The 18,639-nt window shown below is 43.8% G+C and overlaps 1 protein-coding gene across 1 annotated transcript in view; it reads left to right on the top strand.

Moving 5' to 3' along the window:
- Window positions 1–209: 209 nt before the first annotated feature.
- The window catches only part of FAM171A1 (family with sequence similarity 171 member A1), a 123,470-nt gene continuing 105,040 nt past the window's right edge, over window positions 210–18,639 (top strand). Inside the window, exon 1 of the mRNA XM_028114199.2 lies at window positions 210–349. Coding sequence (XP_027970000.1) covers window positions 253–349 — 97 coding nt within the window. The 5' untranslated portion in view covers window positions 210–252. The remainder of the gene's footprint in view (window positions 350–18,639) is intronic.

The following is an 18,639-nucleotide window of genomic DNA, read 5'->3' on the forward strand; positions in this document are numbered from 1 at the left end:
GGGGTTAAGGAGTTGGCGGAGCCGCCGCCGCGGCTCCTCGGGGAAACCCACCGGGGTGCGCGGAGGAGGGAGCGGCCGTGGGCTGCGGAGCCCGGCGCCGTGCCGGGCGGGGGCGCGGCCAATCGGGCGGCGGGCCCGGCGCGCGCGGAGCCAGGCGACATGGAGGGAGGCGCGGCGCCCGGCCGCCCGTGACGCGCCGCTCCGTCCCGGTGGTCGGCGAGCCCGAGCCGCCCGGGGCCCTGCGGCGCGGAGATGAGCAGGTCCGCGGCGCTCTTCTTCTGCCTGCTGGGCTGCAACGTCTGGAAGGCGGTGACCAAGACGCTGCGGGAGCCCGGCGCCGGAGCCCAAGGTCGGTGCGCGGTGGCGGGGCGCGGGCGGCGCGAGGGCCGGCGGCCGGTGGGCTTTTGTGTCGGCCACGGGCCTGCCGCAGTGACGGCGGCGGGCGGGGAGGCTCTCGGGCCGCATTGTGTCGGCGGGCTGCCGGAGCCCCAGCCGCAGCCTCTGCCGCCGGGCCTGCGGCCCCCGCGCCGCGCTCCCGAGGGGGGCGGCGCCGCCGGGGGACGCCGAGGCGTCCGGGGCAGAGCCTCCTGCGGGGTCCGAGGCCGAGGCCCGAGGGGGCGCGGGTGGCACCAGCTGTTGCTGCTTCGGGGGGTTCGTCTGCGTGCCTCCCAAGGTCCTTTCCTTTATGCCGTGACACGGGCACGAGGCTCCATCTTCTCCTTCGCCCCGGCGAGAGGGGCTGCCCCGGGGTCGCCGCCGCCCGCTCCACTCTCGGGGCTTGGGTCCTGGAAACCCGAGTGCGAGGGCTGAATTCGGCCCTTTTGTTGTGGAGGTTGAAGGGGTGGCCGCCGCCTCTGGGGTGCCCTCGGCGCCCTGGGACCCGAGGTCCGTGGCCGCTGCCCGCCACCAGCCTGCCGCAGTTTGGGAAAGTTTCGGGGTCTTCTCCCCCTCCCTGTCCAACGTCTTTTACAGGCCTTAAGGGATTTGCTCAGCGCCCCAGGAATCATTCCCAAAAGGGGAGACAGAATTAGAACTGGGAGGCCTTACTCACTTAAAAAAATCATTTCTAGGTCTGTATGTCGCCCGCTCATGCCTTTTGTCTAATCTTTGGCCTCTGCAAATCTGCTTTCCAGACCTGGGAGTAATGTGGCCGCCTCTGAGAATGGCCGGCCACAAGCCTGTCTTTTGTTTTTAAAATAAGAATTTATCTGGGGGTACCCCGAAGCTTTCTTTGCACGCGTGTGTGGGGACAAAATTGAGTGCTTCTGTGTTGCCTGCGTTTTCAAAAGGGTGAGTGAGGCCGCGGCAGATGAGCATCTGCATCCGCCCTGGGCACCACTGCTGGGCCTCTCTGGGCTCCTGAGAGAGTTTCTCTGCAGCACGGTAGACCCCCACTCTCCCCCACCCTCCCCCACCCCCGACTCCTTGCCCGTGTTATCTCCTGGCAGAAAGGTGTGAGTCTTGTAAGGTCTGCCGCGTAGATGGAACGAAGGAGGAGCACCTCATCCAAGTGGACACCATCCTCTTGCACAGACCCTGACTTACTCCCTTTTCTTCATGCTAACCTCCTTCCCTTGTAACAAATATTCAGATATTACCTGGCAGCAGAGAACCCTGGGTGGACTTCCACCCATGATGTGTCAGGCAAAAAAGGTTCTACCCATAGACGGCTGGGTTTAGTTTGTTACCTACGTGTTGAATTAAAGGTTTTCCTATTCGTCGCTTGCTGTATCATTTGCAGGCATCTCTTTCATCATTGCTTTTTCTATAGCTGTGATATAATAGGACTGTTATGAACTGTGTATAAATTTAGTAATGTATATTGTGGAAAGGGGGACATTGACAAGGTACAAAAAGACCCATATGTCCCTTCAGTAGGAAATGAATGTTTAGAACATTAGATCATCGGGGTAGAATTGTAGCCTCTTTCATTAATACCCTACTGCTCTTTGAATCAGCTATTTTAATGAATATGATATTTGTGTTTCAACGAGGCCATTAATTCCAAAGGGGTTGAGTGTTTTGCATTTGAAATAGGAATATATAGAAACGTTAAGTTCATGCCCTTATAGAATAGAGGAAGGCATGGCCTCAAATGAAAAAACAGCCATGAACAAAACCTGCTAGGTTTACTTGAAGACCGCACTTCACAGAAATCTTACTGCTAAAAAATCAGATTGGGTAACTAAACTCTCAGAAATGGAATATTCTATGAAGTGGGTGAGAAATGATCAACCAGTGGGGATATTTATACCATGGTTTGGAGTGTCTTAGTATACGGTACGGTTTGAGTGGAAGACCAAGTGTTTTGGAATGTTTTTCCCACAGGATTACTGCCATGATTGGGTAGGATGGCTTTTTAAAGTGTTGAGCCCAGAAGCTCCACCAGAAGTCAAGGTCTCACTATCAGTCATCTAGGTTTTAAGCCAGTTTTTGTTTTGTTTTTTTTTAAGATTTATTTATTTTAAAGAGAATGTGCAGAGCTGGGGGGAGGGGCAGAGGGCGAGGAGAATCTTAAGCCGACTCCCCACTGAGGCCCAAGCAGGGCTGTCACAGGCCCCTTGAGGGGCTCGAGCTCATGACCCTGAGATCGTGACCTGAGCTGAAATCAAGAGTCAGTCACTTAATCAACTGGGCCACGCAGCCCTGAGCTAGGACCATTTTTAAGAGTGTGGACAGTTGCTCCTTTGAGGTTGGAAGGTCACCTTCCCGCAACTGATTTCCTCAAACCATCTTGACACTCAACTTGTAACATTGTTTTTAAATTCACCTCTTCTCTCCTAGATCACATACACAAGGGGGGAAAATGCTACATCTGATTTCACTCTGCAATTCCAGAGCAGGTGTAGATTGTTTTGTACATAGTCGGTGCTCAGGTCCTGCTGAATGAGAGTGAAGGATTGAAGACAGTTAACACACACACTGTAGTGTAACATGATGCGTTTTTTACAGGAAAACGTCATTGGTTACCTTCTCAAAAGCCTAATTGGTAAGAGTTTTGCTTTTATTGTAGAAATGGTTACTTGAATCATTCTTTGAACAGTGCATTGTATACATACCTTATACACCAACAGAGTTTGGGAATGGCTTAGGGAAAACTACTTAGAGACCGAGAACACACAAATAGATACTGTATACTGTAGAATTACAGTTACATCCCTGAAACTAAATGACACCTTATTTGTTAAATGAGTCTTTATCACTTCATCTAAGGAAATTAACATCTGCAAAATTTCTTGGCATTACTTTGCTCTTTATATATTCAAGATAAAATTTAAGGTTTGGCTTCAGATCCTTCTTACTGTAGCTGCCTTGACCCAGCAAAGGGATTTCATAGGCAACAGTTGTCAAAGTGAAGTTTTGCTTTGCTAATCAGGAATTTGAACTAGCTCTGGATTATGATTACAGGTTTTTATTAAGTGTTTTCATAAAAGTTTCTCTAAAGTGTTTGTCCTATCTCCTTTTTTTCTGAGGAGAAAAGCAACTGTTATTCAGAAGTACTGACTAATGTTTACTTTCTTCACCTCTTGGACACTGTGCATTGAAGCTGGCTTCATAGAGGGGGCTCTCCTTGGAGCCACAGTAGGCTGTGCAGATGTACTCCATAGGGACGTGGTTTTGAAGCCCAGCACTGTCGATACGTGCCAGAGGAAAGGTCAGAGCTAGGTTAAGGACTTCATGCTCAGACTTAAATTGTATGATCTTTAGTTTGCTGCTCATTATCTAATAGTAAGGTATTTTGCAATGATGTGCTAACTTTACGTTCATCTCCTAAAAGCTACAATCTGTCATAACATTTGAGGTGAATGGTTGGCTGGCTGTCTTCTCTCTGAGAGGTCTATCCTTTGCCAAATTCAAATTTCAGTTATTAGAACACCATGATCAGTTGAAAGACCGTGCAGCGATGTAAGATATCAGGAGGATCATCCAACAAGCATAACTTATGCTGACATTATATGAAGAACATAACATCTAAATAAAACTCACATCCTGGGAAACTATGGTACTTGGACTTGCTGAGGCCACCGGACTTTATTGCACACCAGGTGTGGGAACTCTGCAAAAGTAACAGCAATATCTAGGTAATTTCTGGCAAAGACTCTGCAATGACTTTATGAATTATTTTTGTGTCATAGTTGTACTTTTCCTATAACATTTTGTAACTTATAGCTTATTTGCTTAAAATTCTAGCCAAAAAAATCTATTGTATAGGTTTCTAAACTAATAGTTTGCAAATGAAAGTACTTTCTAAGCTTTGGTTAACTCTTTATTCTAAAGAAATTACCGATACTTCTGTAAATCTAACTCTACATTTTTATTCTTGGGAAATACTAATTCAGTAATTTCAGTAAATACTACACGCTAAAAAGGCACATGGAAATAAGTTGGACGTAACACAGACGTGTATAATACTATTGAAAGAAAAATTTTATAAAAAAATTTCAGAACTCTAGATGGAAGAACTTGTCCTGTGATAACACCTACCTCCTATATTTGTTGTGAAACATGTCTAATGGAAATTATCACATACTTCCATGAGGCTGTTACAGTTTGAGCAAGTTACAAAGAAATAATTGTAAACAAGTCATTTTCATTTGATTTCACTGAATATAATTTAAGGACTTTTAAAGACGTTGGTCCTGGCTAAATTATTCAGTTCCACCAAACATGGAACTGAATGTATTTTAAATGTTTTTTTTTAAGTTTCTTTATTTTTCTTAGTAATTTCTACACCAAAATTGGGGCTTGCACCCACAACCCTGAGCTCAAGAGTTGCATGCTCCTCCAGCTGAGCCAGTCAGGCACCCTGAAATGTATTTTTAAAAATAAGCTTCCGCACTCTTTAATAGACCAGTTAATTGTATGAAATAGTTGTTTTTAAAGAAATCCTACAGTGTGACCCAGTAGTATGCCCTTTGTTTTCGTAAGATCAGACTTGTAAATAGGCAAAACTTGAGGCAATTCACAACTCTAGAAAGGTTTCTTAAAAAGTCCCCTAAGGGCACACAGTTAAGTCAGCGTGTTTAAGGTGATTCTACCTTCCGCTGGTCAAGTCTCTATTTTAAATGATTTCTTCATCTGCTCCTCTTCCTCTCGGATTCACATCAGCCTGCAGATATTTGCTCTTTTTTATTTCCTTCACTTACCCTTTACAGAATTTATTAATCCACACAGGTTGCAGTAATGAAATCCTTTTATGTGGATGATGCCATTTTTGTCTCTCTTGCCTTGACATGATGTCTTAGCTCTATTTCTTTTTCTCCAGCACTCTACTAAACCTTTCCCTTTCAGTGCACTCTGCCTCCAGCTCCTCATCTTTCAACCTCCTCCAACCCAGCATACCCGAAGTTCTCTATTAAATAGACTCAAAATCTGGGTATCTCCTTAGATCATTTCTCCACCTTCTGGTCCACACGATCGGTAGTGTTACAGGTGTATTTATATGGCACATTTATGTAGATGTCTTTAGATCAAGACAGATGCATTTATGAGTACAGAAGGAACGTTCTTGAGGTCAGGTTTATCCTCCTTGTTCTGGAGATGAGGAAACTCAGGCCAAGAGAATTAGAGTGACCTGATTTCATAGCACTTCCTCACCACATGGACCCTGTGGAAGGTAGAAGAATGGTCCCTGGAGATGTCCATGTCCCAATCCCTGGAACCCATGAATATGTTTGTTACGTGGCAAGAGGGTCTTTGCAGAGCTAATTAAGGATCTTCAGATGAGAAGATTATTCTGGATTATTCCAGGTAGGCCCAGTGTAATCACAAGGGTTCTTACAAGAGAGAGGTGGGAAGATCAGAGTCAGAGATGGAGACATGACCACGGAAGCAGAGGGTCAGTGTCAGAGAGACAATGACGATGTTTCACTGCTGGCTGTGAGGATTGAGGAAGGGCCATGTGCCAAGGAATGCAGGCAGCCTTTGGAAGCTGGAAAGGGCAAGGAAATGGATTCTCCCACAGAGCCTCCAGAAGGAACGCTGTCTTGCTGACATCTTCAGTGTAGCCCAGTCGATACTGATTTTGGGCTTCTGACTTGCAGAACTGTTAAGATAGTAAAATTATGTCATTTTAAGCCACTGAGTGGTGGTAATTTGTTATAGTAGCAATAGGAAACTCATACAGATCCTGACCCCCAAGAAGTGTGAAAAGAAATGGGCACCCATGCAGTCAGGGTAATGGTACAGCAGCAGTGGACCACTTTGGGGACCAAAGCTACCAAAGATAACTTTTGGAGTCATTTGGCATTGCCAAATTGTAGCCATGTTGAGGATCCTTGGGGAGTGCGTCAAGGACCTCCCCCACCCCATCACCAAACAACTTTCTTTCCTGGATGGACTCAGTAGGCTGTGACTTATTTGTAAGCAGAGTGTATCAGATCTTCTGTGTTCCTTCTAGAGTTGGGATTAGCCATACCTGCAGGGAGAATAGGGAACCTCCCAAACTCCTGCCAAAAGCTACTTTGAGAAATCTTGCTTGCTTTTTTTTTTTTTTTTTTTTTGTGAGAGAGAGAGAGAGAGCGTGCACATGTGAGTGAGCAGGGGAAGGGCAGAGGGTAAGAGAGAGAGAATCTCAAGCAGGCTTCACATTCAGTGTGAAGCCCAACATGGGGCTCGATCTCATGACCCTGAGATCATGACCTGACCCAAAATCAAGAGTTGGTCGCTTAAGGGGCGACTGGGGGGCTCGGTTGAGCATCTGACTCTTGGTTTTGGCTCAGGTCATGATCTCAGGGTCATGAGATCGAGCCCAAGAAGTATACTTAGGATTCTTCCCCTCCTCTCCCTCCACTTACACATGTGAGAACACACACACACTCCGTCTCTCAAATAAATAAATAAATGTTTAAAAATAATAGAGTCAGACACTTAAACCAACTGAGCCCCTGAGGTGCCGCAGAAATCTTGGTTGCTTTCAAACTTTGGTCGCATTTTTGTTGAAACTTACCTCTTGGTAACTAAACGATGTAAAAGAACCATGTCATTGTATGTCACCGTAGGCCCCCCAACACCTTTATATAATGAAAGGATGGTGCCTCCCCCCAACTTGGAGTGGCCTCCTAGGTGTTGTCTCAGGGGCTCAGCACACCGCCTCTGATACCTGTGCCTCTTGAGGCCGATGAGCCCCACCCGCTCTGGGCCCCAGGGCAGACAGAGGGAGAGCAGGGTGAGACACCCGGACAGAGCACATGTTGGGCATCACAGGAAGAGCAAACTGCTTGATCTCCTGCGGTCTCTATCTCTCTGGGAACGAAGAGTTAAGTTCAGTGTAGCCCAGAGAGGGGAGCTGCGTGACATTTGGACAGGTCCCAGAATAGTAGATAATGGGGTCTCTGGCGATTGAGTGCAGAGGTGTGGGATTCAAACCTCAGGGGCTGGGAGAAGGAGAATGAAGTGTCCTGGCCTGAGGCTTCTCCTCAGGAACTGAACTTGAGAACGGAGAGAAGCTAGATCTTCTTGAGCTCAGGGCTTTGGTCAAAAGGTGAATACAGAATGGAGAAAAGGAGAGAATCACTCAATTATTTTAAGGCTGAAGAAGACCTTGTCTTCCCATTAGATCTCCTAAACGGTCATTCCCCCGTTTCTCTTCATTTTCATGATTGCGCATCCCTCACCCCCATAAGGTACTCGTTGAAAGCATCCTGTCGTCTTCTCTCCCTGTTTTAATCTGTTCTTTCAGCCCAAGCTCTGTCCATGGGTCCCTCTTCAAACACCACTTTATTTGTGTTTCTCTCCTACAGAAAAACATTTAATACTTTCCTGCTGCCCAAAGCATAAAGTCTAAATCACTAAGTCTGGCCTTGACAACTTTCCTGACTTTCCTCATGTGCCTATTCCAACCTTTGCACCCTTGCTTCGCCAGTTTAAACCATCTTCTCGAGCTGGAACATTCCATTCGTCACCCCTGAGTGACCACGGTACATCCACACCCTCACATCCCTCCACCTCCAGCCGTGCTCCTGTTGATGCTCTTACGACCCGACGGAGCATGTGCTGTATGAAGACACGCATAAATATGTGCAATACCTCCTAGACAGAAAAGGGTGGCGTGGAGGGGAAACCCTTATTTTTGGGAAAGCTTGATTAAATCCTTACCCTGTGATATTTTATAATCCAGTTGGAAGAGAACTGGAAAAATAAGGTATCACTAAGGGACTTTTTAATGTAATTGGGCAAGAGTCTCTTGAGTAAGATGAAACCTAGTAACACTTGTCTGACTAAAAGTCCATCTATAAATTGTGATGTTTATTTCCAGGTATTTAAAGGATTTATCCACAGTGGGACACAGAAAGTTTAATTTTAGAGAGCATAAGCATGCAGACATCACTCAGGGTGCTTAGTGGTTATAAATTTGGTTAAGAGATGTCCTCTTGGTGATCAAATCTTTAAACCATGACAGCATTGATTGGAAATACTGGTACCATAGTGATTTGCAATGTCAGATGAAGCTCTGAATAATAATAACAGGACAATCAGGTAAAAAACTCTTACTACTTAAATTGAATGGGGAGATAAGGTGATTGTATGTAGATCTGATATGTTCCACTATTTTGGACCCTTAATTTTATGTAAAACATGTAAACACATACTCACATGTGGAAACTGGCAAGATCTTTTGGATTTGTGGGAAGTAGCAAGTGGCACGGGAAAAGCTGGCTTGGGGAAAGATAACTTTGAAGTGAGTGTTGAGTTTATAAAAGATTAGTTTCATCATTCTGTTTGTTTTGTTTTAAGCTATACCTCACAGGGACAAAGAAATGTGCATTTAATGAGGAAAGTTAATTATTTCCATGTCAGGTGAGCATTTCATTTGCTTCGACTTACTTTTTTTGAGCTCAGGATTTGAGTGGAAAAATTACTGAATTTGTATTGAGGGAAAGATTTCTAATGTAAATTTTTTTTGAAGGTTTTTGTTTTATTTGTAGAGAGAGTGCAAGCAGGGAGGGGCAGAGGGAGAGGGAGGGAGAGAATCCCAAGCAGGCTCCACGCTGACCATGGAGCTGGATGTGGGGCTCGATCTCATGACCCTGAGATCATGACCTGATCAAGATCGGACACTCAACTGGCTGAGCCACCCAGGCACCCCTCTAGTGTAATTTTTAATGTAATTTTGATGAGGCTGAACTAAAGACGCTGAACACTTTGGTTCAAGCTGTGACTTCTGATTTTTAAAAATTATTCTATTATTTTAAAAGATTTTATTGATCTATTTGAGAGAGAGAGCACATGCACAAGCTCAAGTGGGGGCGGGGAGAGGCAGAGGCAGAGCGAGAAGCGGCCTCCCCACTGACCAGGGAGCCTGATGTGGGGCTCGATCCCAGGACCCTGGGATCATGATCCGAGCCGAAGGTAGACGTTTTAACTGACTGAGCCACCCTGGTGCCCCAAGACCTTTGATTTTAAAACAGTAATCAATAGCACAGCCTCAGTGGATGAGGTGCTCGCTCCTCCTTCATACCCTGGTAGTACCTGAGTATGGTGGTGGTGTGTGTCCTTTGCACCCCAGTCCGTTTTGGAGACTCTGGGGAAGAATTTGCTTCCAAACTGATTGAAGTTATAGTCAGAATTCAGTCCCTTGCAGATAGATATCAGGCCGAGGTTCCTCTTTCTTTGCTGGCTGTCAGTCTGGAGCCTTTCTTTGCTCCTTAAGGCCACCTGCATTCTGTCACCTTGCCCCTTCCATGGCTAAGCCAGCAGCAGCACCTGGAGACCTTTTCACACCTCACCCCTCTCAGACTTCTCCTCCTGCTGCATCTCTCTGAGCCCAGCCAGAGAGACTTCTCTGCTTTTAAAAGGGCTGGTGTGGTTAGGTTGAACCCTTCAGATAATCCAGGAAAGTCTCCCTATTGTAAAGTCTATAACCTTAATCACCCCTGCAATCCTTTTGCCATTTAACATGACATATTCACAAGTTCCAAGGGTGGAGGTGTAGACATCTTCCGGGGGCTCTTTCTGCCTGCCACAGCCACAATGTGGACAATGGGTCAGTGCGCAGAGAGGATAGGGAGGTCAGTGAGAACGGGAAGGCGGACGGAGGAATGTCTTGTCTTGGCAAGTTCCAGGGAGGGCTCTGGACAAGTATCTCCTCTGTCCTTTGCTGCCCTGAGACCTTACAAGTCCAACATAGTCTTGTATGCAAGAAGATCCTAGGACAGCTTACGGGATACCAAATGCTGTGCTTCAAGTAGTCCCAAGTTTTTGTAGTTTGCGACTGAATTCATTGAATGGTAAATATTTATGGTATCTGTATTATATTTAATGTTAAGTCAGTGTGACAGTGGCAGGCACTCTCTGCTTCATTCACAGATACATGAAAAGTACTAATAATGATGAGCTAACATGCACGGGGTGCTCATTACCTGACAGACATGATGCTACGTACCTGGATGGATTATCTTCCTTAATCTTCATGTCACTCCTGTGAGGTGTAAATATCAGTCTCATTTCATAGAAAAAATGAGATAGTGAGATGCAAAGAAGTTAAACTGTTTGCCCCAAATCCCACAGTAAGTGGCAGAGTCCCGTGTGACACGAGGCAGCCTGCCCCGCATCCTCGGGTGGTGCTTCTATCATGAGATTTGGAGGATTACATCATAACTTCACACAGTTTTTATCCTACGGCATTTTACCAGTATAAATAAAGGGCTTTTAATGGGCCTGGTCGTTTTTATGAAGAAAAATCTACTCCCTTGTGTGGTCCCTGTTTGCTTTTGAACCATGGAAAGCAACCTTGAACGGTTATTTGCTGAGCAGCTCCTGAGAGCCAACCTCCTTGCCTCGTGTTGTGTGGGGTCCAGATGCACAGAAGTGATAAGAAGCTCCCCCAAGTAACTCCTGAGCTCTTGAGGGAGGTCCTGTCAAGCAGGGTGGGATTTGGGGTTACACCCAGCTGGGCTTGGTGGAATCTTCTGGCCTGTGTTCAGAGCCCATTAGTATTTGGCAGACAGTTTATATAACAAGAGAAACTTGTTAGGACCCAACAATTGGAGAGTTGGCGGTAGGGAAGGATGTGGTGGTTATTTATAAAACAGTTCTCCAGGTATGTTTGGATCCGTAGAGCATAATGAGATGCCCTTGTTCTTATGGCATCAAGTGAGGACTTTATTCACTCTGAAGGAAGAGTGAAATACCAGTATTTATTTGGTGTTTGAATTTACTTGCAGAAGTTTAATCTTTTTCACTCTTTAAAAAAAAAAATGTCTTCGTTCTTCTTTGCTTATACAATGATCCTGAGGGGCGCCTGGGTGGCTCAGTTGGTTAAGCAACTGCCTTCGGCTCAGGTCATGATCCTGGAGTCCCGAGATCAAGCCCCACATCGGGCTCCCTGCTCAGCAGGGAGTCTGCTTCTCCCTCTGACCCTCCCCCCTCTCATGTGCTCTCTCTCTCTCAAATAAGTTAATAAAAAACAGTGATCCTGAAAATAAATTTTTAAATGATGCTATTATGGGACTATAACAGATTTTTTCCAGTTTATTTCATGAAAATGTTTAGCCATACAAAAAAATGGAAAGAATTTTACAGTGAATACCCACACTCAACGCTTAGATTCTACAATTACCATTTTACTATACTTGCTTTATTATCTATCAGTCCATCCATTTATCCATCTTATTCTTTGATGGATTTTTAAAGTATGTTTCAAATATCAGTGCCCTCTCCTCCAAATACAGCAGCATGCATATCATTAATTAGTATTCAATATTAGATTTTTTCCAAAGGAAAATTTACATACAAGGAAATACACCAGTCTTAAGTGTTGACATATGCATATACCCGTGCAAATGCAAATCCCATCATGATACAGAATATTACCATCATTTCAGAAAGTTCCTTCATGCCCCCTCCAATAAATCTCTGCCTCTACCTCTTAGGGGGATTTTTTCCACTATAGATACTTTGTTGCCTATTGTAGAACTTCAGGTAAGTGGAATCCTACCGTATGTTCACTGGCAAACTGTTCACTGGCTTGTTTGCCCTAACTTTTTTTTGAGATCCATCCATTGGTTGCTTGTATCAATAGATGGCTGAACAGTAGTCCACTGGGTGAATGTCTTAAAGTTTATGCATTCTCCTGTTGATAGACACACAGGTTATTTCTGGTTTTTGGCTATTGTAAATATAGCTGCTCTGAACATTTTTATACTGTTCTTTGTGCATATTTTCACTGCTCTTGCGAACAAAACGGAATTGCTGGGTTATAGGGTAGGTGAATGTTTCTAGTTTCACAAGAAACTGCTAGACCTTGGGGGGATGGGTTAGCCTGGTGATGGGTATTAAAGAGGGCACAGTCTGCGTGGAGCACTGGGTGTTACGCACAAACAATGAATCATGGAACAACTACATCAAGAACTAATGATGTATGGTGATTAACATAACAATAAAAAATAACCGGAAAAGAAAAAAACTGCTAGACCTTTTTCCAAATTGGTTGTATTTTTCTATACTCCCACCAAAAATATGGGAGAATTTCTGTTGCTCCACATTCTCCCCATCATTTGGTGGTGTTATTTAATTTTAATCATTTTTGGTGGGCAGATTTGTATATAGTAGATAGATCGATAGGTGAACCATCCAATGCATACATTTCATTTTCCAGCTATAATTGGCTTTAGTTTTTGAAGAGTGTTAAAACACTTTTAGAAATCAAAATTGAGGTTTCACCATTATGTTTATTTTCAACAATGTTTTTAAGCAGACTTTCATTTTTCTTTGATAATTTATTCAAGTCTATCATATGACCAGACTGTCTCCTCACTGAAAATCCCATCTGATCATGTAGAACCACTTTATCACATACCTGCCAGATAAGCCATGGTCCATGCATGTGGAGTATGTGTGTGTGTGTCAGGGTAGAGAGGGAATAAGAGAGAAAAAGAAAATAAAAGTAACCCTTCCAGAGTCTAATATTTGCATACTACTGAGGTTATGTAGGTTATATAGGGCTAGGGGTTACATGGGACTGTTTTGATGCTTGTTCTCTTTATTTTTTTAAATATTTATTTATTTATTTATTGGAGAGGTTTCGATGCTTGTTCTCTTTATTTTTTTAAGATTGATTGATTGATTGATTGATTGGTGAGGGAAAGAGAGATAGAGAGTGTGTGCACAGAGGGAGGAGCAGAGGGAGAGAGACAAGCCAACTCCACGCACTGCAGAGATCATGACCTGAGCCAAAATCAAGAGTCCGACGCTTAACCAACTGAGCCACCCAGGGAATGGGATGCTTGTTCTCTTTAAAGGAAACCTAACGGTTACATGTTAGTTGCAAGGTATAAAATTGATACACTCAAACAAGTGCCAGGAACTCTTAATGACCAGGCAGCTTCTAGAAGTTACTCTGTCATTAACCCTTTTGAGTCAACAGTGTATTCAGTCAATTCCTCAAAGTATTCTAATAGCCTCTTTTTCAAAAGTTAGGATAATAAAGTTATAAACGTCGATTCACAGAAGTCAGAAACTTTCTATCAGAGTTGAGCATACCAAGAGATCTACTGGAAAAAAATGGAATTCCTTGAGATTTAAAAAACTCCCCTAACAATTGGGTAAATCCTTTGGAAATTTAGACGCACTATGGTTCCTTATTTCCTTTGCTTGTGCCATTAACCTGTACAGGTACACATTTGACGTTTCAGATGCACATGCATGCTCACGTGCAGATTTTGTGGGACCGGGCTGTTCCCAGAGATCCATGTCTGGGATTAGGAAGGAAGTGGGTGTTTAAGTCAGGTCCTCTATTTTTCAGTTTGATTTCTTCCCCATGTGGCCTCTCCTAACTTTTATTCTGTTTCTGAGCTGCCTGCCCTTTAGAAACTGTATCCAAGCAAAGAACAGTGACACCTACCCGCAGTTTCCCTGCTGTATATACTGTTGCCCTGTTAGTGGAGATACTTCCCCCAAGCCCTTTGTCTGGTTCTTTGGGTTTCCACCCAGACAGAATTAGTGGCATAAATAGGCCTTCTGTTGTTTAAATTAAAACAGAGATTTCATAAAAGGAGAAGGTATGTTTTCCCCCAAACTTAGAAACATTTTCTTGCTTCTATACTCATGAGATTCCTGAATGTGGAAACTCAGAGCCCTACGATTATTCAGTGTTTAATGTGATAGAAAATCGTTCTCTGGGAACTGCTGGCCCTTCTATTACTGTGTCTGTATTTTTGATAGTAAGGGAATCTGTGGTCATTCCAAGTTAAGAAAACAGAATAGCATTAGATAAGTGCAAGTCTCTTATGGCAAGTATCCTAATACAGAAGGGCAGTATCTACTTCAGGATGGCATAAAAGAACTTAACTTCTATTTAATGTCATTTGTATTAAAATATCCCCCATATAATGGGAGGATGGAGGTAAGTGACTTTTCGATGTCTCCTTTAGAACAAGGTTTTTCCATTTTTGCTTGGCTGATTGATCTCTGTCTTTGTTACCTACCATCTGCTGTCCATGTTTTTGAATGTGTGATCAAGCATATGGGAAAGGAATAGAAGAGTTAATGCATTCAACTGGTGAGGGTGGAGGACACGGTGCCTGCAGTCTGGTCAAGTTTACAGCCCATCTGCTGGAGCACAGGGAGCCCTTTTAAAATGTAGCTTTGCTCTCCAGGCTCTAAGTGCAGAGCCCCCTCAGTCCATAGCTTGTCCAAATGGTACCAGTATGGCGGCCGCAAAATTAAGTCTGTCCTTCCTAAACTATTTCACTTGGTGCACAGGGCATATACTCAGTGCACGGTTTTGTGGGCACTTTTTTTCCTTTACTATAAACTTAAAGACTGCCTGGTGAAATTAAACTTAAAAAGTGATCCTTTTATTTAGCTCACTCACCTCTTGGCAGCACAAACTGTTGAAATGGCCTTTAATGCACACTTTGTGTTTTGATTCTTGTGCTGTAACTTAGGTTTTTAGTTGAAGATTGATAAAAGGTTCCTATTGTGCACTTTCTCCGCTACTGTTTGAAATAGTTTAGTTGGTTTTGTTTTTTTTTTTTTTTTACCATCTTGAACCTCATTTGCCTTTTCAAATTTAAAAATAAAATCATTGCCTATAATGATGTTTCTTTCAGTGTCTTGATGGAAATCTATTAGATGTTGCATTAAATATTAAACTTAGGCATTCTAAATCAGTACATGTTAAAGTACTACATAAATGCTAAGTGAACAAGAGAAAGGAGTTACTGGCTTTCAGACTGGGATATTTTTTATGTGCACTAATTAGATAACATTTTGTTAATTAGATGGGGCTATTCCCTGCTCATATCTTCCCATTTCTAAATTCAGAATCCTTAAGGAGACATTTATATGAGACAATGGCCTGGCAAGATTTGAATTTGGATACTTCTTAACCTTCTTTTCTTTTTAGCTGCTTCATGGCTGATGAGCCATTCTTTATCCATCCATCCATCCATCCATCCACCCATCCATCCACCCCCAGCCATCCATTCATCCACCCACCCATCTGTCCATCCGTCCATCCATCCATCTACCCATCCATCCATCCATCCACCCTCCAGCCAGCCATCCAACCATCCATCCATCCATCCATCCACCCACCCACCCCCCCATCTATCCATCCATCCATCCACCCATCCACCCTCCAGCCAGCCAGCCATCCATACACACAACAAAGAGTCTCTGCTTTCCTTACCTTTCACCACTGAAATGTTGATAATAATAATTTCTTAAATTACAGATTTTTAAGTGCTTTCAGGTCTACTATGTTTTACTCCTCATAATCCTGAGAGGTATTCAGGGAAGAGATTATTCCTTGTTTTACATGGGGGAGAGGGGAGTGTGGCTTGAAGTCATGGGCTGAAACAGCATGGAGATGGTAATCCCACATACGTGCTCCTCGTCTCTCAGAGTGTCTCTCTCGGTTGCTTTAGATACTCACACTCACTGATTCAATCAGGATTTCCACACAGGGATTCTCCAGTCTGAGCCACCGCTGTTCCTGGGCAGCAGACATGCTCCCCACCAAGCCTAGCTCATATGTTTACAATGAAAATAGGCATTATCAGTCACTTCTTATGGCTCCAAGCTCTGGGGATCCAAAGATAATTAAGACCCAGCCCCTGCTTTTCAGGTACTCAAGCTCCCGTGGGAGAAGTACAGAGAAACAAAAAGCACTGTAGGTAGGAGCAAAGCATCTAGGGGTGCAGAGGAAGGAATAACTAACTGGGCAGTCGGGGAGGCTTCCCAGGGAAGTGGCTTGTGAGCTGGGGCTTTAAGGCTAAGAATCGTGTGGAGGAGTAGATGAAGGCATTCCCGGGGCCACATCACCGTCCATGTGAACTGTAGCTTTTTTGTCATTTATAGAGCATTTGAAAAAGAGCTCCCCTCACCCCAAATAATCCATGGAGTGGCTGAGCTTCCTCATAAACTCGTGTCTCATACTTACTCCAGGGGTATAACGAGTCACGGGTGTTATTCTGAGTCTGGACACCGGTTGCCCTGCCCCATCTATCTTCCTCACCCAAATTACTACACAGCCCCTTTTCCCGTGGATCCTGATTGGTTGGTTAATCTTCAACCAGATATTCCAGCATCAAAGGATCTGGTTTTGCCGGTATTACTTGCCTCAACCCTAGCCTCTGCTAATCTCATGGAATTTATTGAGGACACGGTTAGTTGTCTTTGTTACTGATCTCCATCACTTTCTTTCTTCACTCTTGTCCTGCTTTCAGTGGAGTTGATGGAAAGTATCCGCACCACAGCAGCCAAAAGGGTACAGAAAGTTCAGCCTCTTCAAAATCAACTTCAGCAGCGGAAGAAGACTTTGAAAATTGTTGAAAATCACCACTTACACCCAGATCTTACTTAGTTTACATAAGGTTATTGACTGTGCACTGCTTATCTTTCCAGGAACTAAAAATGTGCAAGATAAGGAAGCTGATGCTAATTATTTAGTGATGGGGTGGGAGTGATCTTGTGTCCAGTGATGACCCCTCCAGTGGTCCTCATGGACGCTATGGTAGAGGCATCTCCGTGTGGGCAGAGGCTTCTTGGCAATCAGGAATGGCTGGGAGGTTCATTGAATTCTCTTGCTTTTGCAAGAATTGAAAGGGAAGGGGCAGAATGTGGTAGGGAGAACCTATAGTTTGAGTGCTACTCATTTATTCACTCTTTCACTCATGGATAGTTATTAAACCCATCCTATTATTTGTCAGGCAGTATAAAATAGACGAGTGAGCCCCACTCTTTCAGTTTATAGCTCAGTGGATGCAGTTAACTCTTCAGTTCGTGGTGCTGCCATTTCAGGTGGAAACGTGTACTTAGGCATGTTGTAAAACACCTGTGTTTAGCATGGACCATATGCATATGGATTTGTTCTGTGCTTTATACTGTACCAGCCCTGCCTCCTTCTGGGTGGTTCTAATTATATATCATTTTTCTAGGTAATGCTCTAAGTGACTTCCTGGCTTGATACGAAGCACTGGTTTGCTAATAAGCCAATTGCAATTGTCACAAAAGAGAAGAGAAAAGGAAAAATTACATAATCATACCTAAAATTGAACTTGAGAAATAGTTTCCATTTCCTCCTACCCTATTACCGTCCATAATTTAAAGTTGACATTGCTTTAGATGGTAGCATGAAGCCAAACCACTTTGGAAAATTAAGGCTAATGGACAAAGAAAAGGAAAACAGCTCTGTTACTTAGAGCAAAGTTTAAATAAAACTGAAAAACATTATAAAATGAAATATAATGTAATGAAAGTAGTACTTGATAACTTTCTGAGGCTCCTTGCTTGGTCTCCATGTTCCCTGTGGGTATGGGATGAAAATACAGAAAACCAGCCAATCTTGCTCTTCTAACCACTGCTTCCCAGACTTTGAAACAGATATGAATCACTTGCTGGTCTTGTTAAATGCAAATTCTGCGTCAGTGGGTCTGGTGGGGCCCCTAAGATGCTGGAACTCTTACCATGCTGCTGGTCGCTGGACCACACTTGAACTAGTGAGGCTGTTCACTGCACATCCTATCCTAACGTTTATTTATTTATTTTTTTAAAGATTTTATTTATTTGACGGGGACACAAGCAGGGGGAGTGGGAGAGGGGGAAGCAGGCTTCCCGCAGAGCAGGGAGCCTTATGCAGGGCTTAATCCCAGGACCCTGGGATCATGACCTGAGCTGAAGGCAGACGCTTAACAACTGAGCCACCCAGGCACCCCTTCTATCCGAATGTTTAAAGACAGAGGCAGATCCATTGAATCTGGCTGCTACTTCCTTAGATTTTTAACTCCGCAGTTTAAGAAAACTACCTAGAAAACCTATTCTCACCTTATTCAAAGCCTAGCTTCAAGAGAGATAGCTAATTTAGTATATTCAAGTGTTGTGGAACCCAAATGACTTGGAAGGGATTGCACGTCTTTTTCGGGGTAAGAATTCCCACTTGGTTACTTCATTCATATAATTAAAATATTCATTTATTACATACTTCCTATGTACATGATAAAGACCCTGCATAGCTCCTAGTAACTTTTGGTTTGGGGATCTGTGATCTGCCTATTGCCGATTAGAGGTGAGCTACCTCTAGTCATGCTGCATATATTTTTGACCCTATAAAACTTATTTCAAGGGAGCAACAGAAATATGGATGCTGTCCTGGTTCTAGCCTGTACTTGGTATTGAACTACCTTTTCATACTTT

This window comes from Eumetopias jubatus, unplaced genomic scaffold (genome assembly GCF_037043125.1).
Source record: "Eumetopias jubatus isolate StellerSeaLion01/CBP00866 unplaced genomic scaffold, mEumJub1_p1.0 scaffold_8, whole genome shotgun sequence".
Classification (NCBI taxonomy): Eukaryota; Metazoa; Chordata; class Mammalia; order Carnivora; family Otariidae; genus Eumetopias; species Eumetopias jubatus.